This window comes from Channa argus, chromosome 2, assembly GCF_033026475.1.
Source record: "Channa argus isolate prfri chromosome 2, Channa argus male v1.0, whole genome shotgun sequence".
Lineage (NCBI taxonomy): Eukaryota > Metazoa > Chordata > Actinopteri > Anabantiformes > Channidae > Channa > Channa argus.
The window spans coordinates 23,684,319-23,701,484 of NC_090198.1; the positions used below are offsets into that span (position 1 = coordinate 23,684,319).

Below are 17,166 nucleotides of genomic sequence, written 5' to 3' on the forward strand. Positions count from 1 at the left end.
AGAGGTTTGTGAAACAAGCGCGCGGTGGCACCAGAGCTGAAGTTTCTCATCATCGTACAGTTACATTAGCTTGTACCACAGCATTACTCCAGTCTGTGCCTCTGCCCGAGACTCCCACCTGATATGCCAGTGTTCACTGGACACCATGGGTAATACTTCAATTGTGTCTTGCCGGTTATAAGAAATCTAGCTAGGTGACTGTATTTTAATCCCGCGTATAATTTGCTTTAATGGCGTTTAACTAGTAAGCTGTTCATCTTCCACCGCACTGGCATTGACTATAAAGGGCTAACGATAGGCTCGTTAGCTAGCGAGCTGACGTTATCTCAATCATCTTATTGACTGTTTGACTCAAAATAATGATGCATGAGGTGACTTTCAGTTTGCACGCTGCTGCGCGCCACATGTCACCTAATGTAAAAACGTAAATTCTATGACACGAGATGATTTTGATGAGATGACATATTTTCTCTTAATCGTGCGGAAGAATACATATTACCCTGGCAATGTCGTGCTGCGGTCCGTTTACTCGTGGCAGTCAGTGATGACGACTACATGTAGTGTTATGACATTAGCGGACCAGTACCTAGCAGCGCCACCTGCTGTTGTTCCCGTACTGTCCAAGAATTTTCTATGCAGACGGGGCCCTTTCCACAGCAAAACATAATGCATATTATTTTCATTTTCATATATAATGCAGTTTAAATGTCCAATTTTTTGGAGGGGGGGCTGTGTTTGTATATTCTCAAGACTTTCTAACTGTACACTGTACTGTTGTTAGTCTTAATTCAAACCTCTGAGAATTTCGATCAGCACTTTGTCACAGTTTATTCAAGTCCACACCCATCAAGTCTCTACTTTTCTTTTTCTTTTTTTTTCTTTTTTGACCCGCCAGCCCCGAGGCTTATCATCAGGCTGAACAAACAGCGCTCCTATCAACGGTCATCCGCTGTAGGGGCCTTGCTCACACAGCAGGAATACAGTTACTCAAGAAACTGCTGCTGTGTAAAACTTAAAACCTGTGAACATTATTAGCCATATTATGCATATTATTTTGGTTTAATGTGGCCAATTTTGCAATATTAGTATCAAGATTTCTCTAGCCATCTCAAAAACACCAATTTAATGTAGAATACTGAAGCCTACATTTATTTTTTGGGGGGGGGAGCATTAATGTGGCTTTCCAGAACCATTTTTGTGTAGATTGATAGGGGTGGAAATGATGTTTTTTTTGGGGGGGGGGGTTTAAATATAATTGACAACACTGTAAATGTTTTAAGAAATGTTTTTTTTATTTAAAAAAAAAATCAGGTTTGTAAATGCAGATGCCCCAGTAGTTTGAATCTCACTTTTTCATGGCTACGCGTTTTGTTGGGTCTTTGGGTAAGACACTGAATCTTGTAAGTTACTGTGCATAAAAGTGTCTGCTAAACGACTAGTCGTATTTGTAAATAATTACTATATGCATTCATTGAGATTATTTTAGATTTTAAAAGTATATGTTCCTCTCATGAACACCCTAATTTATAGCAAAGGAGCACTTAAATATATATTTTTTTAAATTTAAATTATCTGTAACCACTTATCCTGTGTAGGATCAAGAGGTGGAGTACATCCTGGACAGGTCGCCAGTCTATCTAGGGCCAACACAGAGAGACAGACAGAGAGACAACCAATTACACCTACGACCAATTTAGAGTCACCAACTAACGACTAACCTAACATGCATGTGTTTGCACTGCCCAGAGGAAAATCACTGTAGCAAACACAAACTTGTGGATACACACCACTGAAACTAAACATTTTAAAAGGTGACAATATGTACTGTAAACGTATTGTAAATGTGCATTTGAAACAGCAAAAAAACTTTTAAATGAGTGAATCTAAATAAGAAATGTTTCTTGTAATTGATTTAAAAAAAAAAAGATTTGAGTGACTGAATGACTTGATGTGGAACAGAGCAGCACAGCTGGTAAAGATGGGAGTTGATTTTATCTGCTGTATGTTCTTAATCCATAATAATGCATCATATTATTTTGTGCAAATAGTAACAAATACTGTAGTGACAAAAGCTGTCAAATACATGCAGTGAGTAAAGTATTTTCCTCTAATTTGTAGTGGGGAAGAAGCCACCACAAGTAGACCCTACTTCAAAATTGTAATTAAGTTACTATCAACCGTTGACTTCTTAAAATGCTATTTGGTAGTGCATGAATGTTATTTTTCCTGCAGCGTTTACTTCTTCCCACACGGCTTGAACGTAGCACAGTAGCTTTAGCATGAACTCCCCATTGTCCCCGCATATCCCACAATCCTGTTCGCTCGGGCTTCATAGAGATCAGCTGAGCTCGGGCATCGCTGCAGTGAGTGCGCGGCTGCCAACGGCTCGGGATCGGAGTGGGTCGGAGATGCTCGGTGTCTCCCTGGTCGTGCTTGGACATTATTTTCAACCCCCCGATCAACTATAGAAGGGGCTTTTTTAAAGGCTGCAAGAATGTGACTTTTTTTTACATAAATGTATTTTATTTTAATTTTTTTTACTCACGCAAATGGTCACCATTTTTCAGATCGAGTAATTTCATGACAGTTCTTTTATTTTTCGTCCATCAATCTGTGCTGTCAGTGCGGAATACACCTGGACTGGTCTCGGGGTGACGGTCCGGGTTTAGAAGGAGATTACATTTTCTTTTTTTCTTTTTTTTTTACCGGGAGTTGGCAATAATATGTCCAGGCGAAAACGGACCATCCCCTTCAAAGTTAACTGTAGGTATTCCAGGTATTGTCTAATAATACAAGTTAACGAATTATTTATCCATGTCACGTCTATTATGCTTGTGTTCTTTGAGTATTTGTGGTTCTGCATAAACGATGTTTCTGTTACTTTCCTTGATGTCCGCTGCGGCTTGAGACACGTTCATATAGCTAGAGGTGTTAAACTAAAGACAGGTCTCCTTATGACATGTCACCACATACTCCATTGTATATCCTGTATGTTAGCAACTGACTGAATATTATAGATATTTTGAGTTATTCTTGTCTAACTGGTGATGATATTTCACTTTCATTTTGACTTGAACTTTGTGAGAATACACCACTGGATAGTATAACTAATGTGTTTTCCATTATTATTTCATATGCTTGAGGAGTTACATGAACACAGTTACACGTGTAGGGAAACAAAAGGGACAGAAATAGTAAGTGGCACAGTAATAAAATTACATTCACTAAGGTCTGGACAAATACAATGCAACACTAACTCTGTATAGATATGTGCTTATTTGCATATATATATATATATATATATATATATATATATATATATATATATATATATATATATATATATATATATATATATATATATATATATATATATATATATATATATATATATATATATATAATAAATAAATAAATAAATAAATAAATAAATAAATAAAATAAAATAGAGAGAGTCAATATATACTATTTAAAGGTAGCTGTATTTGACTGCAAACTCAACAAGTAGCACTTAAATTGTGATCACACATTGCACACATGCCGGGAGACTTGTACGTTATATTTTTGTTTGCATGATTTGTAAGTAGTCTAAAAAACAAGAATCCTTTTGATATTATCTTCCTGTGTCGTGGCGTGTGGCTGACCATGTTTTGGTCTCGGGGTTTAGTTTTAAGGTGTCATTTCTGCAGTTAAAATTAGAAAAAAGATGTTTTAGGTGTTAAGAAAACGCAGCTCTACAGTTATGTCACAGTAAGAACAAGCATTTACGCTTTTACACTCTCTGGATCAGCAAGGTATAAGTTGAGTTTTATCAGTTACCTTAGTTTCAGTGCACCATTACATGAAAGTAATACAGAGCACATGTTGAGCAAAACTGAATAATGGGCTATTTATTTGTGTTTTAGTATAACAGTTTCAACAGTGTTTCTTTTAGTTCTTTTTTTTTTGAGAGAGAGATATTTGACATACTAAAAACACAGTGATTAATTGATTCACTGGCAAAAAATTAACAGATTAACAATAATAATTAGTGTTCGGTGCAGCCTTCCATTGTAGTACCATCATTCCACTAACTTTATATATTCTACTGTCGTGGTTTACAATATGCAAAGTTAATTTTATTTAAACAGATTGCAAAAACTCTATGGAGTTAGTGTTCTCTTCTATATCTTCTGCCCCCTGAATCCCCTTGTTGGTGCACAGCTTGCACATTTTATTTTTATTTGTTTTTTAAATGTACCTCAGCCAACAGGATGGGATTGCCCAGTCTAATGTATTGGTTTGGTGCTGAATCCCTCTTCTAAAACCTCTTGATATTGATAGTGATATTGAAATGCACCTTGCACTTGCAACTGCAGTAATCCTGTGTGTTAATGAGCTGATGCTCTGTAGCAGTTCTGCTGGAGTCCAGGGTGGGAGCAGAAACCCTCAGGGGCCCTAATACAATGTAGCGTTGTCACGCGTTACTGCACTTTAATGCTGTGACAAATGCCATAACATTTTTAACTGATAGGTCAAACCTCCTGTGATGTCACTGTAGTGTGAGTTCAGGTTCTGTGTGAAATGCGTTGACTCTCCTTTGCATTTATTTTGTTACCTGTCTCTTCTTGTGAGGTATGAATTGCATGCACATAGTTCCTCCCCACCACCCCCCACCCCCAGACCAGACAGACAGACTGACAGACCAGACAGGCAGGGAGACTGTCTGACAGGCAGGCGGGCGGGCTGACAGACACACAAAGGCACAAACGCACACAAACAGTGAATTTCAAACAATACAGCAGTGCTGTCTGTCTAGCTAATGCATTGAGTTTGATGCACAACATCAACAAGAACAGCATTGGGTAAAAGATCATTAGGATAAGAGTTGTAGTAAAGTAAATTCTCTTGAGAAAAGCTCTTAGAAGTAATCAGATCATGTCTGTTGCTGAGGAGTCACATTGTATGCGAAGAAAATGATCCTATTTTTGATTCAGTTCAGATACTTGAGAGAAACAGGTGTGTGAATAATCAACTAAAAATGTACTTTTCACATTAGGTCCAATGTAACAAAACATAGCCTAGCTTTTATTTGCACACATCTACACAAAAGTGATAAATGACATGAAATAACTTTCATATTGTTTGATCTGATCACCTCCTTATTTCTTTTATCGTCATTTTTATTCTCAGGTGTTAAACTATCCAGAGAAACTCAAGTTAAATATTTAATTCTTCTTCTTCTTTTAGTCAGCAGATAATCAGAGTGAAAATTGATCAGATGTGTGGGCCACTATTCTCCTCTGTGTGTGTGGATGGAAGTCAGGGGCCCCAGGACTTCCTCAAGATTCAGACTGTGTGTGTGTGTGTGTGTTGTGTGTGTGTGTGTGTGTGTGTGTGTGTGTGTGTTTTGGAGGGGACTGTGGCTAAAAAGGACAAGGGGGGACCTTGAATTCGAAAAGACCCCCATTGCTTGGTGTTTGAGTAGAGTTTTAGGCATTCTGTCTTTTGTCTGTTTTGTTTTGCATGCTACCCCCCAACACACACACACACACACGCCACCACCTTTTTCCTTCTCCTCTTTCCCCCTTCTATGTGTCTGTTGGCTGATGAGTTTGTCTCTTTGTCTGGATTTAGTCAGACACTGCGTCACCTCCTGCCTACAGACACACAGACTCAGAGATAACATCACAGTGGCAGAGACTGAGGGATGGAGGAGGGAGGAAGGGAGCAAGGAGAGACAGATGTACAGACAGAGCCTTAGCGATGGGGGATGGGTATATCTCACACATCAATCATTGGCTATGTGAAGCCAGCTTGTTGTAGTAGTTCATAGTTCAATACTCCAAGACACTTCCACTCCTACTGAAAGCTTTGATTTTTAGAAATAAAGTGGACAAACTGTGTTCACATACCAACTTCTTACCCGTGAGCAAACTAGTATATTATGTGTGCAAACCTCAGGATTGTGATGTGGGCTGTAATTACTTGTGTCAGTCTCAGGTAACTGAAGTAATAATCTATCTCCCATCTCTGTTATGTGTTCGTGGAGAGAGTCCACAAGGGAGGAAAAAAAAAAGATTTAAAGCTTTCCTTAATTTTAGCTATCAGAAATGGGATGTTCTTGTGTGTCAATGCCAAAGAGGTTTCAATGAAACCATTTCACTGAAGCAGCATTGGCAGTTAAATGCAGGTTTTCAAGTTCAAATATGATAATCGGAAACGTAAAGGTTTAGTTTTTTATTGCCCAATCCTGCAACCACCATGGCTTCTGTAAAATGTAACACAAGTAATGAAATGAGCCACATATGGGCTGCCATGGCATAAAGCTTCATCGTCTCTCTCTCTCTCTCTCTCTCTCAGAGCCGAAGGTATAGATGGAAGTAGTCGGAGCTACATGCAAGCAGGGAGGACAGAGGGTGAGCCAGGCTGTTCACTGTGTGGGTGGTTCTGAGAGAGAGAGACAGAGAGAAAACAGTGAGTAGCAAGGCAGTTAGTTAGAGGAAAGAAGTGCAGTCTGCTTCCCCCGTGAGACTGCAGCATGGCTGTCGAACAGAGCTAGCATATATCTGTGAGCTAGCTCACAGATATATGGGGGCTGGGATGCAAATTAAGTTAATGTTTGTGCACGTATGTCAGTGGGTTTGCCTGGCTGGCTTAGCAGCATTCATTATGTTTCACTGTCAGATGGTTCATGTGTAAGCGTCAGTGAACCCCAAAAGCCTTCAAATTAATTTGTTCTTGTTGGTGGAATGTTCCATTGTGGTGATGGGTTTTAATCATTTTTTTTTTTTATTACACTACCCTTCTGACATTAATGAAAGCACAATGTTTTGACCTAAGAGGCCTAACCACATTTAGTTTGCTTCAAAAATTGACAAAACAAGAATCCTCAGCAATGGGGGAATACGCCCATGCTGAAAAATTCATACCTTCTTATAGTATGTTATGGCAGAAGCCATTTCTGTGTTGCTATGGAGATGAATCACTGATATGCTGAAGAGAATGAATGTGTAAAAAGTACGTGTATTAAATAGACTTAAGTGCAAGGGTTGTTTTTTGCATAAGAAACAACATCTTTTCAATTGTAAAATAGATTCCCTATTGGAAGTCATGCTTTGTGGTATGACGGTAGTCATCTAAATTGTGAAGCCAGATAAAGTTATGTTTCCATTTATGTGCTCCACACCTTTTATATGCATGTGCAGACATATGAAAACATTGCCAGTTCTCAGGCCTGTTGCACCAGTTTCATTTGCAAACTTGACTTGTTCTTTAAAGGTTATTTTTAATTCAACTTGGTATCAACAAATATCTGAATGGTGACAGGTGTTGTGCCATTAAAATACGTTTTCTTCATTGAAGAGAGAGATAGTTATAGCTAGAGATAGATGGATATGGATGAATAGAGAGAGAGAGAGAGAGAGAGAGAGAGAGAGAGTGCATCAGAGATTTCTCCAATGAACAACTGACAAGTTATTGAGACATTGACGTATTTTGTTGTTAGCTTTTGTTTCAGTAATTTGTTTGAGATGAAGAAAATACTATTGCATGCTTCTACTTAAATGCCCTGCTTTCATGATATAATATCACTGTAGTGTGAACTTTTTACGTTTTCCATAAACTTCACCCAGAAGTCGAATATACCTAACCTTTTGTGAGCAGTGTGTATATTTATATGTAAATGAATAAATAAACTCAGCACTGGCATGGAATATACGCCTGAAAATCTATAGAGATATATATTTTCCTGTAGGTTTAGCTTATCCAAAGTAAACCAATATGCTGTAAAAGGACCCCTGTTACCACAGCAGCTTAACAGCATCTACTGATTGCATATACTTTTCTCTCCAGTCATAACTACCTGTTATGCTCACTACTACTGCCTTTCTGTCTCCAGGGCCATTCCACACTTCAGGCATCACAAGACTTCACCACACTATTAACATGGATGGCAGGGATGAATTCACCGAAGACAGTGAATGCTGCACCAACAACTCCCAGGAAGTCCAAGGGCAGGATAGCATCTCAGGTACAGGATGGAGAGATGGGACAGTGCAGGACTGGCTGGACTCTGTAGGAATGTCCTCGGACTAAGGGGTGTTAATGAGAGTAAGCCGTGCTCTGTGTTCTGTTGTCTGTCTGTATTGATAGGGCTGTGTTTGCCTCCATAGAAGACAGTGATAGTGACCCTGACAACCACGGTGAAGACTCGTCCTCCAACAGCTCTGCTGATGACCGCATGACCACCAAGAGAACACAGTGCCACCTACAAGGAGCGGGAGTCAAAGAGGTGAGTTGGCTGATGCACTTCGAACAGAAAACAAAGGACTGGAGCTATAATGGACATTTTTGTCTACATGTCAACCTTTCGGCTTCGTTCATAATGTTATTTTTGACACAGTATCTTTAGAGTTGTGCCTATATGCTAAGCCATGGTGTGAGTTGGTGCTGTGACATAACATACAAACAAAACTCCACAAAGATAAATTATTGACAAGCATCTGCTCTGAATCTCTGTGTAGGTGTCCAGTTTCATTTTGAGATATGTGGTCCATATGGTTTATAAGCAAAGTGGTTATTATTGCGTCAGGACTTGTGTGGGCTGTGAAAATGATAAACATTTTAAGGTGAGCTTTTTTTCCCCTCTCAACTCTGAACCAGTAGCTGAAACAGCAGTTGGTGTGAATATTAATTTGGATATAGATAGCCACTCAGTTAAATGTTACAGGAGCATATCCCACTGTATTACCAGATTTAAGTTGCTGTACATTTAGCTGTGTTAATGTTTTGTACTTGTTCGAAAAATAGCAAATCATAAAAACTGCTGTGGGGTCAGCAGAAACAGGAAACATTGATATTTTATATGTACAACAAAAAAAAACATGCTTTCAATTTTTGTCTTTTAGTCTTTATGGCAACAATTTAAATAAGTTGTGTAAAGTTTTACTATAATGTTGACAAAAACATCTAAAGAGTATTATTTAATATAGTTGGATGATAAAGCCGCTATTTCAAGCAGCAAAAAGAGGTGTGGCCTTTTGTAAACCGAATTATGCACGGTTATGAAAAACAGAAAATAGAAATCACACAGACTATAATAGACTTGCAGCAGACTGTAACACACCACCCAGAGTAGCATTCAATATGTTTTGTCCTCAGGCCTTCTGCTTCAAAATGTTGTGTTTTTTTTTTTTTTTTTTTTTTCTTATTCAGCTTGTGTATGAGTCACATCTGTGACAGCACACATCATCATGTCACTGTCAGTGAGTGGCTTCTGCTTGTGAGAATTTCTCATTCTTACACAAAACACATCATCACACAACACTGCACAAACGCTGAAGCGAGATGTGACCTCGTGAAGGCCCACCTCAGTTTGCTTTAAAATGACACATACACACGTTACAAATTTGTGTATGTGTAAGGTGGAAAGATGGTTGCATTTGCATTTACTTACTTGGTTGTAATGAAATGAAAATTGATGCAGGTGTACTTGTACCTCTGTATGGCACTGGTTTTTCTGCAGACATGTATTTTAAGGGTGTTTGGTTTCCCTCAGGAGAGCGAGGAAGGGGCAGACCACAGCAACAACTTTGTTTGCTCTCTCTGCACGCTGGATTTCAGTAGCCCTGAGAAGCTCATCTCCCATGTCTACCAGGTAAGAGCAATGTTGTTTCTCCCTAAGTGGCAGTGAACCAGGAAAGCAAAGCAGCTTTTGATCCTTTATTATAGTCTCCTTACTCATTACTTATCACTTCATCAATTTTTTGTGATATGTAGCCTGAGGGACGTGTCAATTGGTATGATTGCAAGTTAAGGGTTACACTATAAACTATTCAAATGTGGTTTATGAATTTATACAATCTTAAGTTACAGTTGAAGTTAGCAAAAAATCACATTTAGTGTTGAAAGAGTAGATTATTATAGACACCTGCTAAAGGCAAATAATGTCTATCATACATGCATGAAATCTTGAGATTTTCATATAACTTTCTGTTGTGGATTTTCATGTTCATGTATTAATCATTATTCATTCCTTTATTATTGGTTTTTACAAAAATCGCTGCTTACTATTCTGATTGCATTTCACCAGGTGGGGCTCCTTTTGTTCCTCCTAATTCATCTCCATCTTCATCAAATTTGAATGATTTAAACAACTTTTTAGCCAAACAAAAAGCCCCATTCTAACCACTGTTATCAGTCATAGGCAAATGGATGATCACAAGATGGCGCCCTGGCATTTAACTTTTACTTTTTGGGCCCACGTAAATTTGCTGTTGGTCCCTGTTTATTCTTGTTCTAACCTTTGAGAACAAACTCCAAACTGCCTTTTTTTTTTTCTTGTTCTTATCTTGTTTTGCTGCATTTAACAGCACACGACTATGATGAGCAACAGCAAAAGCTATGTGTGCCCAGTATGTGGGCGAGCCCTGAGTTCGCCTGGCTCACTTGGTCGACATCTTCTCATCCACTCTGAGGACCGCCTCTCCAACTGCGCTGTCTGCGGCACACGCTTCACAGACACTAACAACTTTAACAGGTTTGGCTCTCTCGCTACTGTTTGTTGTCTGAGGTCATTAATGCACTTTTGTACCCTCAGCTTCTGTGTTTCACTGAGAATTAAAATGTTAATAGGGGAATAATAAAAATAAGGCAGTTGATATTTGGTATAAAGGAAAAGAAAAGCTGACGAAGACAAACCAATAATCTTAATTTAAAAAAAACATTTACAATGCAGTGTTTACCAAGGGTTCAGCAACATACATCAGACCTATTTATCAGCATGCAACAAAAGTGGCTAATATCCATGATTCAGCAGGAGAAACAGTAAAATAGTGTAGTTTAAGAACATAAGTGTTTTAGCAAGACAATAGTGACTGAATTTTAAAGGTGTGTGTGGAGAGAGAGAGAGAGAGATCTATATATCTCTATATCTATATGTATATGTATGTGTGTGTGTGTGTGTATATATATATATATATATATATATATATATATATATATATATATATATATATATATATATATATATATATATATATATATATATATATATATATATATATATATATATATATATATATATATATATATATATATATATATATATATATATATATATATATATATATATATATATATATATATATATATATATATATATATATATATGTGTGTGTAATTTCCTTTTTTTATGTTCAACAAATTGGTCACATCGCAGCAGTTCATACAGCATATTGGAACACAATGTAGCAGTGGTTGAGACTAGGCAGGTTGCAGAACATGAGGGATGAATAAAATTATTGCTGGAATGACAGCTTTAATGGAAATAAACTTGCATGTTGCCTAGCAACTACGATTATATTTTAAATTTAAACTGCACTTGCAGGGTCAGGACACATAGTAGAGGGAGAAATATTGTGAGAACCTGTAATGTCATCTTGATAGAAGTAAAAAGGAAATGCACAGAAAAGAAAACACTTCTCATTATCATGGTTACTATAAAAATACAGTACAACACTTAAAAGCTGCATGTTACTTGTATGTGGAATAGACATTTGAGGTGTTTTTAATAAATGTAAGCAACTTTTACACCTTTAAATGTGTCATACATGAATGCATGTTCCTTTTCCTCTATAGTTTTATCTACCACATGCTACTAACAGTGAGCTAAACTCTTCTCTTAGTTAACCACAGACTTTGTCACATGTCACAGTCTGTTGTAAGCTGAAATGAGTCATCTTTCCTATTTGGAGAAATTGTAACAAATCATGCCAGTCATTGCAGCTTGAAACATAAAGTTAAAACCAAATGTTGTCTAAACATAAAGGGACCAGGTTGTAATTACAAGATTGTGGCGAGCAAGAATTCAGGTCTGTTAAAATACAACAAACCAATGTATCGAGCCTTTGTTAGTAGCTAAAATACATATAACATCAAACTCCTTTTATTACATTTTCAGCAATTTGAACACTTTGATAAAATGAAACCCTGAAGGGGCCCTTTTTATGAAAGGGCACAAAAAAGATCAGGACCTCAGAAACAGAAAAGGAGCAAGAGTTGTACCAGGAATCAAATGCTGGAGACAAAAGAAATTATCCAGATATAAAGGTATCTCACTTTTACCAAGCTTCTCAATCTTGTTTCCCATCTTAGGGAAAAGCTGAAAGAGGTCCTCGACACCACCAGGATGGATCTCACAGGTGAAAGGGACACCTGTTCCATGTCCCATTCCTACCCCAACAGCCCCATGACCGGCCCAAGCCCTGGCACTCGCTCTTGCCACGGACCAGAGCCCAGCCCCAGTTCATGTCAGGGTCCTCGCTCGTGTCAGGAGCCTGACCCGAACACCAACCTATGTCAGGCTCATCGTACCTGCCAGGGACCAGGCCACATCTCCAGCCAGTGTCAAGGTCCAAATACGTGTCATGGACCGTGCACTGGCTCTGACCAAGGATCCTCCTTTCCCTCGCTGTCAGACAGTCTCCTCTCTGACGGGCCGACTCTTACGTCTATCCCTGATGCTCTTAACTCCTCCTCCTCAGGCCTTCCTCCTATCCCTGACATCTTGAGCCCTATGCCGGTGTATCCTGCCGGGGTGCTGCTGGTGTGCAATAGCTGCGTGGCCTATCAGCAGTTAGTGGAAGCCCAGTCACCAATGCGTAAATGGGCTCTGCGTAGGAAGAATGAACCCCTGGAGGCCCGCTTGCAGCGCTTAGAGCGCGAACGCACGGCGAAGAAGAACAAGCGGGCGTGTGAGACGGAAGAAGAGAGGGAGCTGAGGAGGCTGCGGGACCGCGAGGCCAAGCGCATGCAGAGGATGCAGGAAACAGAGGAGCAGAGGGCACGCAGGCTGCAGAGAGACAGGGAGGCTATGCGCTTGAAGAGGGCCAACGAAACGCCGGAAAAGAGGCAGGCCAGGCTGATCCGTGAGAGAGAAGCAAAGAGGATCAAGCGGCGACTCGAGAAGATAGACCCCGCTCTAAGGACACAGATCGAGCACGATCCTGCCGCAATGGCTGCCCTCACAGCAGATATGAGTCTCTTTCAGTTCCCCTGCCCCATGCCTGTCCCTTCAATTGATAATGGTCTGTTCATGAAGCTGCCGTAATTGGGCTAGGCCACGGTGGGGTTGGTGGGGGGCGGCGGGAGCAAACTGGCTTCTGGCAGCATCATTAACCTCTGCACTCCGCCGTGGTCACAAAGCACCATTCCTGGCTGGTTAACTCCCAGCTTCCTTTGTGTTGAACCGCTTCACACACAAACTGATTTGTTAAATACAGCAAAACTACTTCACTTTTTAATTTATTGCAGTGTTGAAAGCCTTGGGAACAGGGTTGAGAATGTTTCATATCGTGTGGATGATGACATTACAGCATGTTGTAAAAAGATTTATTTGTTTGTCAGTGGACCAGTGTTTTAACACAGTTCATTCTAGTAGGAGCAGTTATGCTTCCTTTGAGGGGGGGGATGGGGGAAATCTTTTGCACATGGACCTTCAGTGACAGGAGTGGGGACTTCGTAGCCACAGCCTCCTCCTATCTGATCCACTCCGCCAGCCCAGTGATTCTGGTTTATCGGTAGCTACACCTCTGTCTTCAAGCTGCCACCACGGGTCCCTGGGAAGTTCATATACAGTCAAACTACTACCTCAGCTGGCGCTGTGGACGCGCCCTCTGTCCTGTGGCTTAATGAATTCCAACTCCAAGCTTCCAAAGCTCTATATGTACTGTACACTACTACAGAGGATGCAGGTTGTTCTCCACAATTTCTGTTTGCATTTCTGAGTCAGGCACTTTAGTAGGACACAAACATTCACACTAGCAGTCATTTCCGAGCACATCAGTTTGACACATTTCACAGGTTTGACTGTATCATTTCTATAACGGATGAACTCTGAATGTTTTTTGTCCTATTGAACACGGCCATTCCCCCTTTCCTGCTGAGTTGTACTTAATGCATTTGCCTCTTTACCGTCACTTTGCCAATATTTGAATTTGTTTTTTTTCTTTGTTACACTCCTTACAGACATTTTGCAGTGTCATTTTATTTTTAATTTTGTGTTACAGAGCTTTTCTTTGGCTCATAAAAACTCAGTCTGTGCTGCTGTTATTGTACTGTACAATACATTAGTTACCTCTTGTATAGTTATGGGCTCATCAGATTAAGGAATATTCTGCTAAGATGCTCCATTAAGTGGTCAAAATGAAAATTAGCTGTTACTTGTTGAATTTGTCATATGACTTAAAATCTGCTCACAAGTTTTCCTAATTATGAGTAAATGATATTAGTACATTATAGACCATATGGAGAGAGTGCGACCTCTTTCTTGCAATTTGTGTAGCATTCACGTGCTTTGTAAGACTGCTGTACCATCAGAAATATAGCCACAGTACCACCTAAATTACAGTTGGGATTCATTTCCCAGAACATTTATTGAATCATATGACGGGTAAAAATTATGTTTTAAACCCTGTTTTCTTTCGCCCCCCCCCCATCTGTTGCAGAGCACTGGGATTAATTTCACATACAGCCCATACTGGGAAAGAGATTTTTATAATCTACACTCATTAACCTCATTCCAGCACATTTATGCAATATGATGTGAATATATTTTTCTTGTGAAGATTATTCGGTTATTTTGTTATTCAGTGGTGAAATAAAATGGTTTTAATGTTTGACTAATAGGCCACGTTTAGATCGCCCTTGTTTGGTTTCCTGCCTGTAAGGTTACCTCCAGTTTCTATTGACGTCACTTCTCCAGATGCAAACTTATCCAGTGTCAAACACATTTGTGTGTCACGCAAACTCGTTAAAGAATATCAGCGACGCCGGCGAGCAGTGGTTCTGTTTGAGTCACTCCTAGACATAAGCCATTGTACCTGCTTGGCTGTTAGAGCAGAACAAGGAACAATTAGGCGTTTTTTGTTTGTTTTGATCCTCAGAGGCTTTTTCTAGGAGTGCATCAGACCTCTATGCAACAGATGTGTTATTTGTTATAAGGAAAATTAATTAACTTTTCACTGAAACTATGCATAATGCCACTAATTCAAACGAGTTTAGCTTCTCAGGCAATTTAACTCAGTGAGAGGGCTCAGAGCCTAGATTCAACACCCTGGTCCGCAAGACTCATTTATAGATTTATCATACGGTGTGGTAGGAACAATTTTAGGCAGTTTTTGTGACTTTTCTAGTGATATTTCCTCTTCCTAGTTCAGCACAGGAAAGCAACAGGGTCTCACTGCCATTTCTTTCATGACATACTGTAACAAGGGCAGATCAGTGTTTTCCACAAAGTCTTCAGGTGTCATTTATTTCTCTTTTCTTTCAGACTATGAATACTGGGTATTCTCATTGCTTTTTAAAAATGCTGTGATCCCCTTTCTCCTACAGCGGAAATAACGGGGCACAAAACTTCTGTGGTCTGATGTACTGTTGCAAAGGAAGTACTTCTAACTCTGAATGCCGTTGGTCTTCATGAACAGTACTTTCAGTATCGATTAGGCTAAGCACTGCATGTCGTGAAACTGCACTTGTCCTAGAATGGTTCAACATGAGCTTGTGTTCTGCTGTTAGTTTATGCCTGCCTGTTTTTTACACTTTAAACTAAAGAAAATGTTAAAAATGTTGGCCTTTTGATATTAATTCTATCAGGATTTTCTCTCAATGTCCATGTTTACAAAACAAATCTCTGAACAAGGCCAAATGAATGAGCTAAACTGCTAATGGGAACATTTATGCTTGCTGTGATTAACAGATATACAGAACATGACCTGGTGAAGAATGTGGAAATAAACATTGAATTTACTATAACAGTAGTATACAGTGTAATTTTCTTCTATTTTTTTTAAACACTTGTTTCAGTGGCCAGTGTCACGCAGTTCTGCAGCAGTGTGTTCTATAGATAAGGATAAAACAGGTGAATTTAAACTAGCTAAATGCATAATAGATACAGAAAATGTATATTAATGTTGCCATTTAAATGCTGAATTCCCAACATGTAAATATATAACATTGAAAACTTTATGAATGTATGTGATTTGTATCTCCCTCATATCAATTTCTATTTCAGTTTGATTAAATGTTTTCGAACTAGCGGAAACCTAAAAAGCCAACACTTCAACTGACCCGCTTACAGTGTCATAAGCGTGTTTAAACCACATGAAATTCACTTTCCAAATAAAATTGTTTAGTGCTTTACAGTAAGTAGCATGTTAAGCTTGATTTTAAATATTACATAACGACATCACTAGTATTAATACAGCTGTTATTGACCTCCATATATTTATACTACTGCATTTTTGAGCTATATTGGCTTTTCCAGTAAACAGAGATTTTACATTAGCAACACATAAGCATGGGACACGTTAAACTATCAGTAAATATAAAGCAACTGTATGATGTTCTGACAGGGTTCATTCTGTTGCTTCGTGAGAACACTTAGTATTTTAAATACATATTGCTCACAGTACTTTTGAAGATGTATAATACAACACATACATGCAACTGTTCCTCTGGGGTAATAGCCGCTTTCACTTTTCATTAGTAACTTCTAAAACCCACCCAACAGGTACAGTTAAAGATACAAATGGGACAAACAAAGTTGGATAATAGTTTATATTTATATTTGTATATATATATATGTATGTATATATATATATATAATATTATATTGTGTTTACTTAACAAACATGATAAATGCAAGTCTCTCCAAGTTAGCTGTAACAATAAAAATACAATATCTTTGTGTCCTTAAAGTACATAGAATTAAAACAGCAAAAAGAAAAAAAACTGCCCTAAGTAGTTCACAGAGAGGTACAAATATACAGTACAAATCTATTTTAATCAAAAATGATACAAATAAAATTGCAACAAAATAGAAATATTAATGCTTTGTTAAAGTCAGGGAGGTTTAGGATATTCTAAGGGAGCACTTTGGGTCAACAACTCTAAGGCTTCTGAAAGATCAATACGTATTGGTACAGCCATACGATATTAAAACTCACTATACAAAGTTCATACAACCTGGATTATACTTGAGGATTGAATGTTACATTTACATCATTGCATATATTTTGCAGATTTAGGCAATAAAAACGAAAAAAAGATGCCGTTTTTTGTTTTGTTTTTAGACAGTTGCACATCACATAAAAAGCAGTGTCACTTCGTGTCAAAAAAAAACCCAAA

The 17,166-nt window shown here is 38.6% G+C and overlaps 1 protein-coding gene across 12 annotated transcripts; it reads left to right on the forward strand.

Moving 5' to 3' along the window:
* The first annotated feature begins 4 nt into the window (after positions 1–4).
* On the forward strand, positions 5–16,003 carry znf821 (zinc finger protein 821). 12 transcript variants are annotated; one of them, XM_067485487.1, is made up of 8 exons: positions 22–149; positions 1,596–2,776; positions 6,343–6,398; positions 7,880–8,011; positions 8,154–8,272; positions 9,539–9,637; positions 10,353–10,519; positions 12,136–16,003. In XM_067485487.1, exons 2-8 carry the CDS (start codon positions 2,724–2,726, stop codon positions 13,088–13,090), a joined length of 1,581 nt encoding a protein of 526 aa, XP_067341588.1. In that variant the 5' UTR covers positions 22–149; positions 1,596–2,723; the 3' UTR covers positions 13,091–16,003. The 12 variants fall into 12 exon arrangements, with proteins under 12 accessions (XP_067341646.1, XP_067341673.1, XP_067341639.1 ...); XM_067485498.1 differs by having other exon boundaries at positions 9,542–9,637; XM_067485508.1 differs by having other exon boundaries at positions 8,157–8,272.
* Positions 16,004–17,166: the final 1,163 nt, after the last annotated feature.

What these genes read in the sequence shown, in the direction of transcription:
- znf821 (XM_067485487.1), top strand. Translation starts at nt 2,724, where the DNA reads ATGTCCAGGCGAAAACGGACCATCCCCTTCAAAGTTAACTGTAGGTAT. An exon ending in GTTAACTGTAGGTATTCCAG is followed by an intron (nt 2,777 to 6,342) that starts GTATTGTCTAAT and finishes TCTCTCTCTCAG; the next exon opens with AGCCGAAGGTATAGATGGAA. An exon ending in AAGGAGCGGGAGTCAAAGAG is followed by an intron (nt 8,273 to 9,538) that starts GTGAGTTGGCTG and finishes GGTTTCCCTCAG; the next exon opens with GAGAGCGAGGAAGGGGCAGA.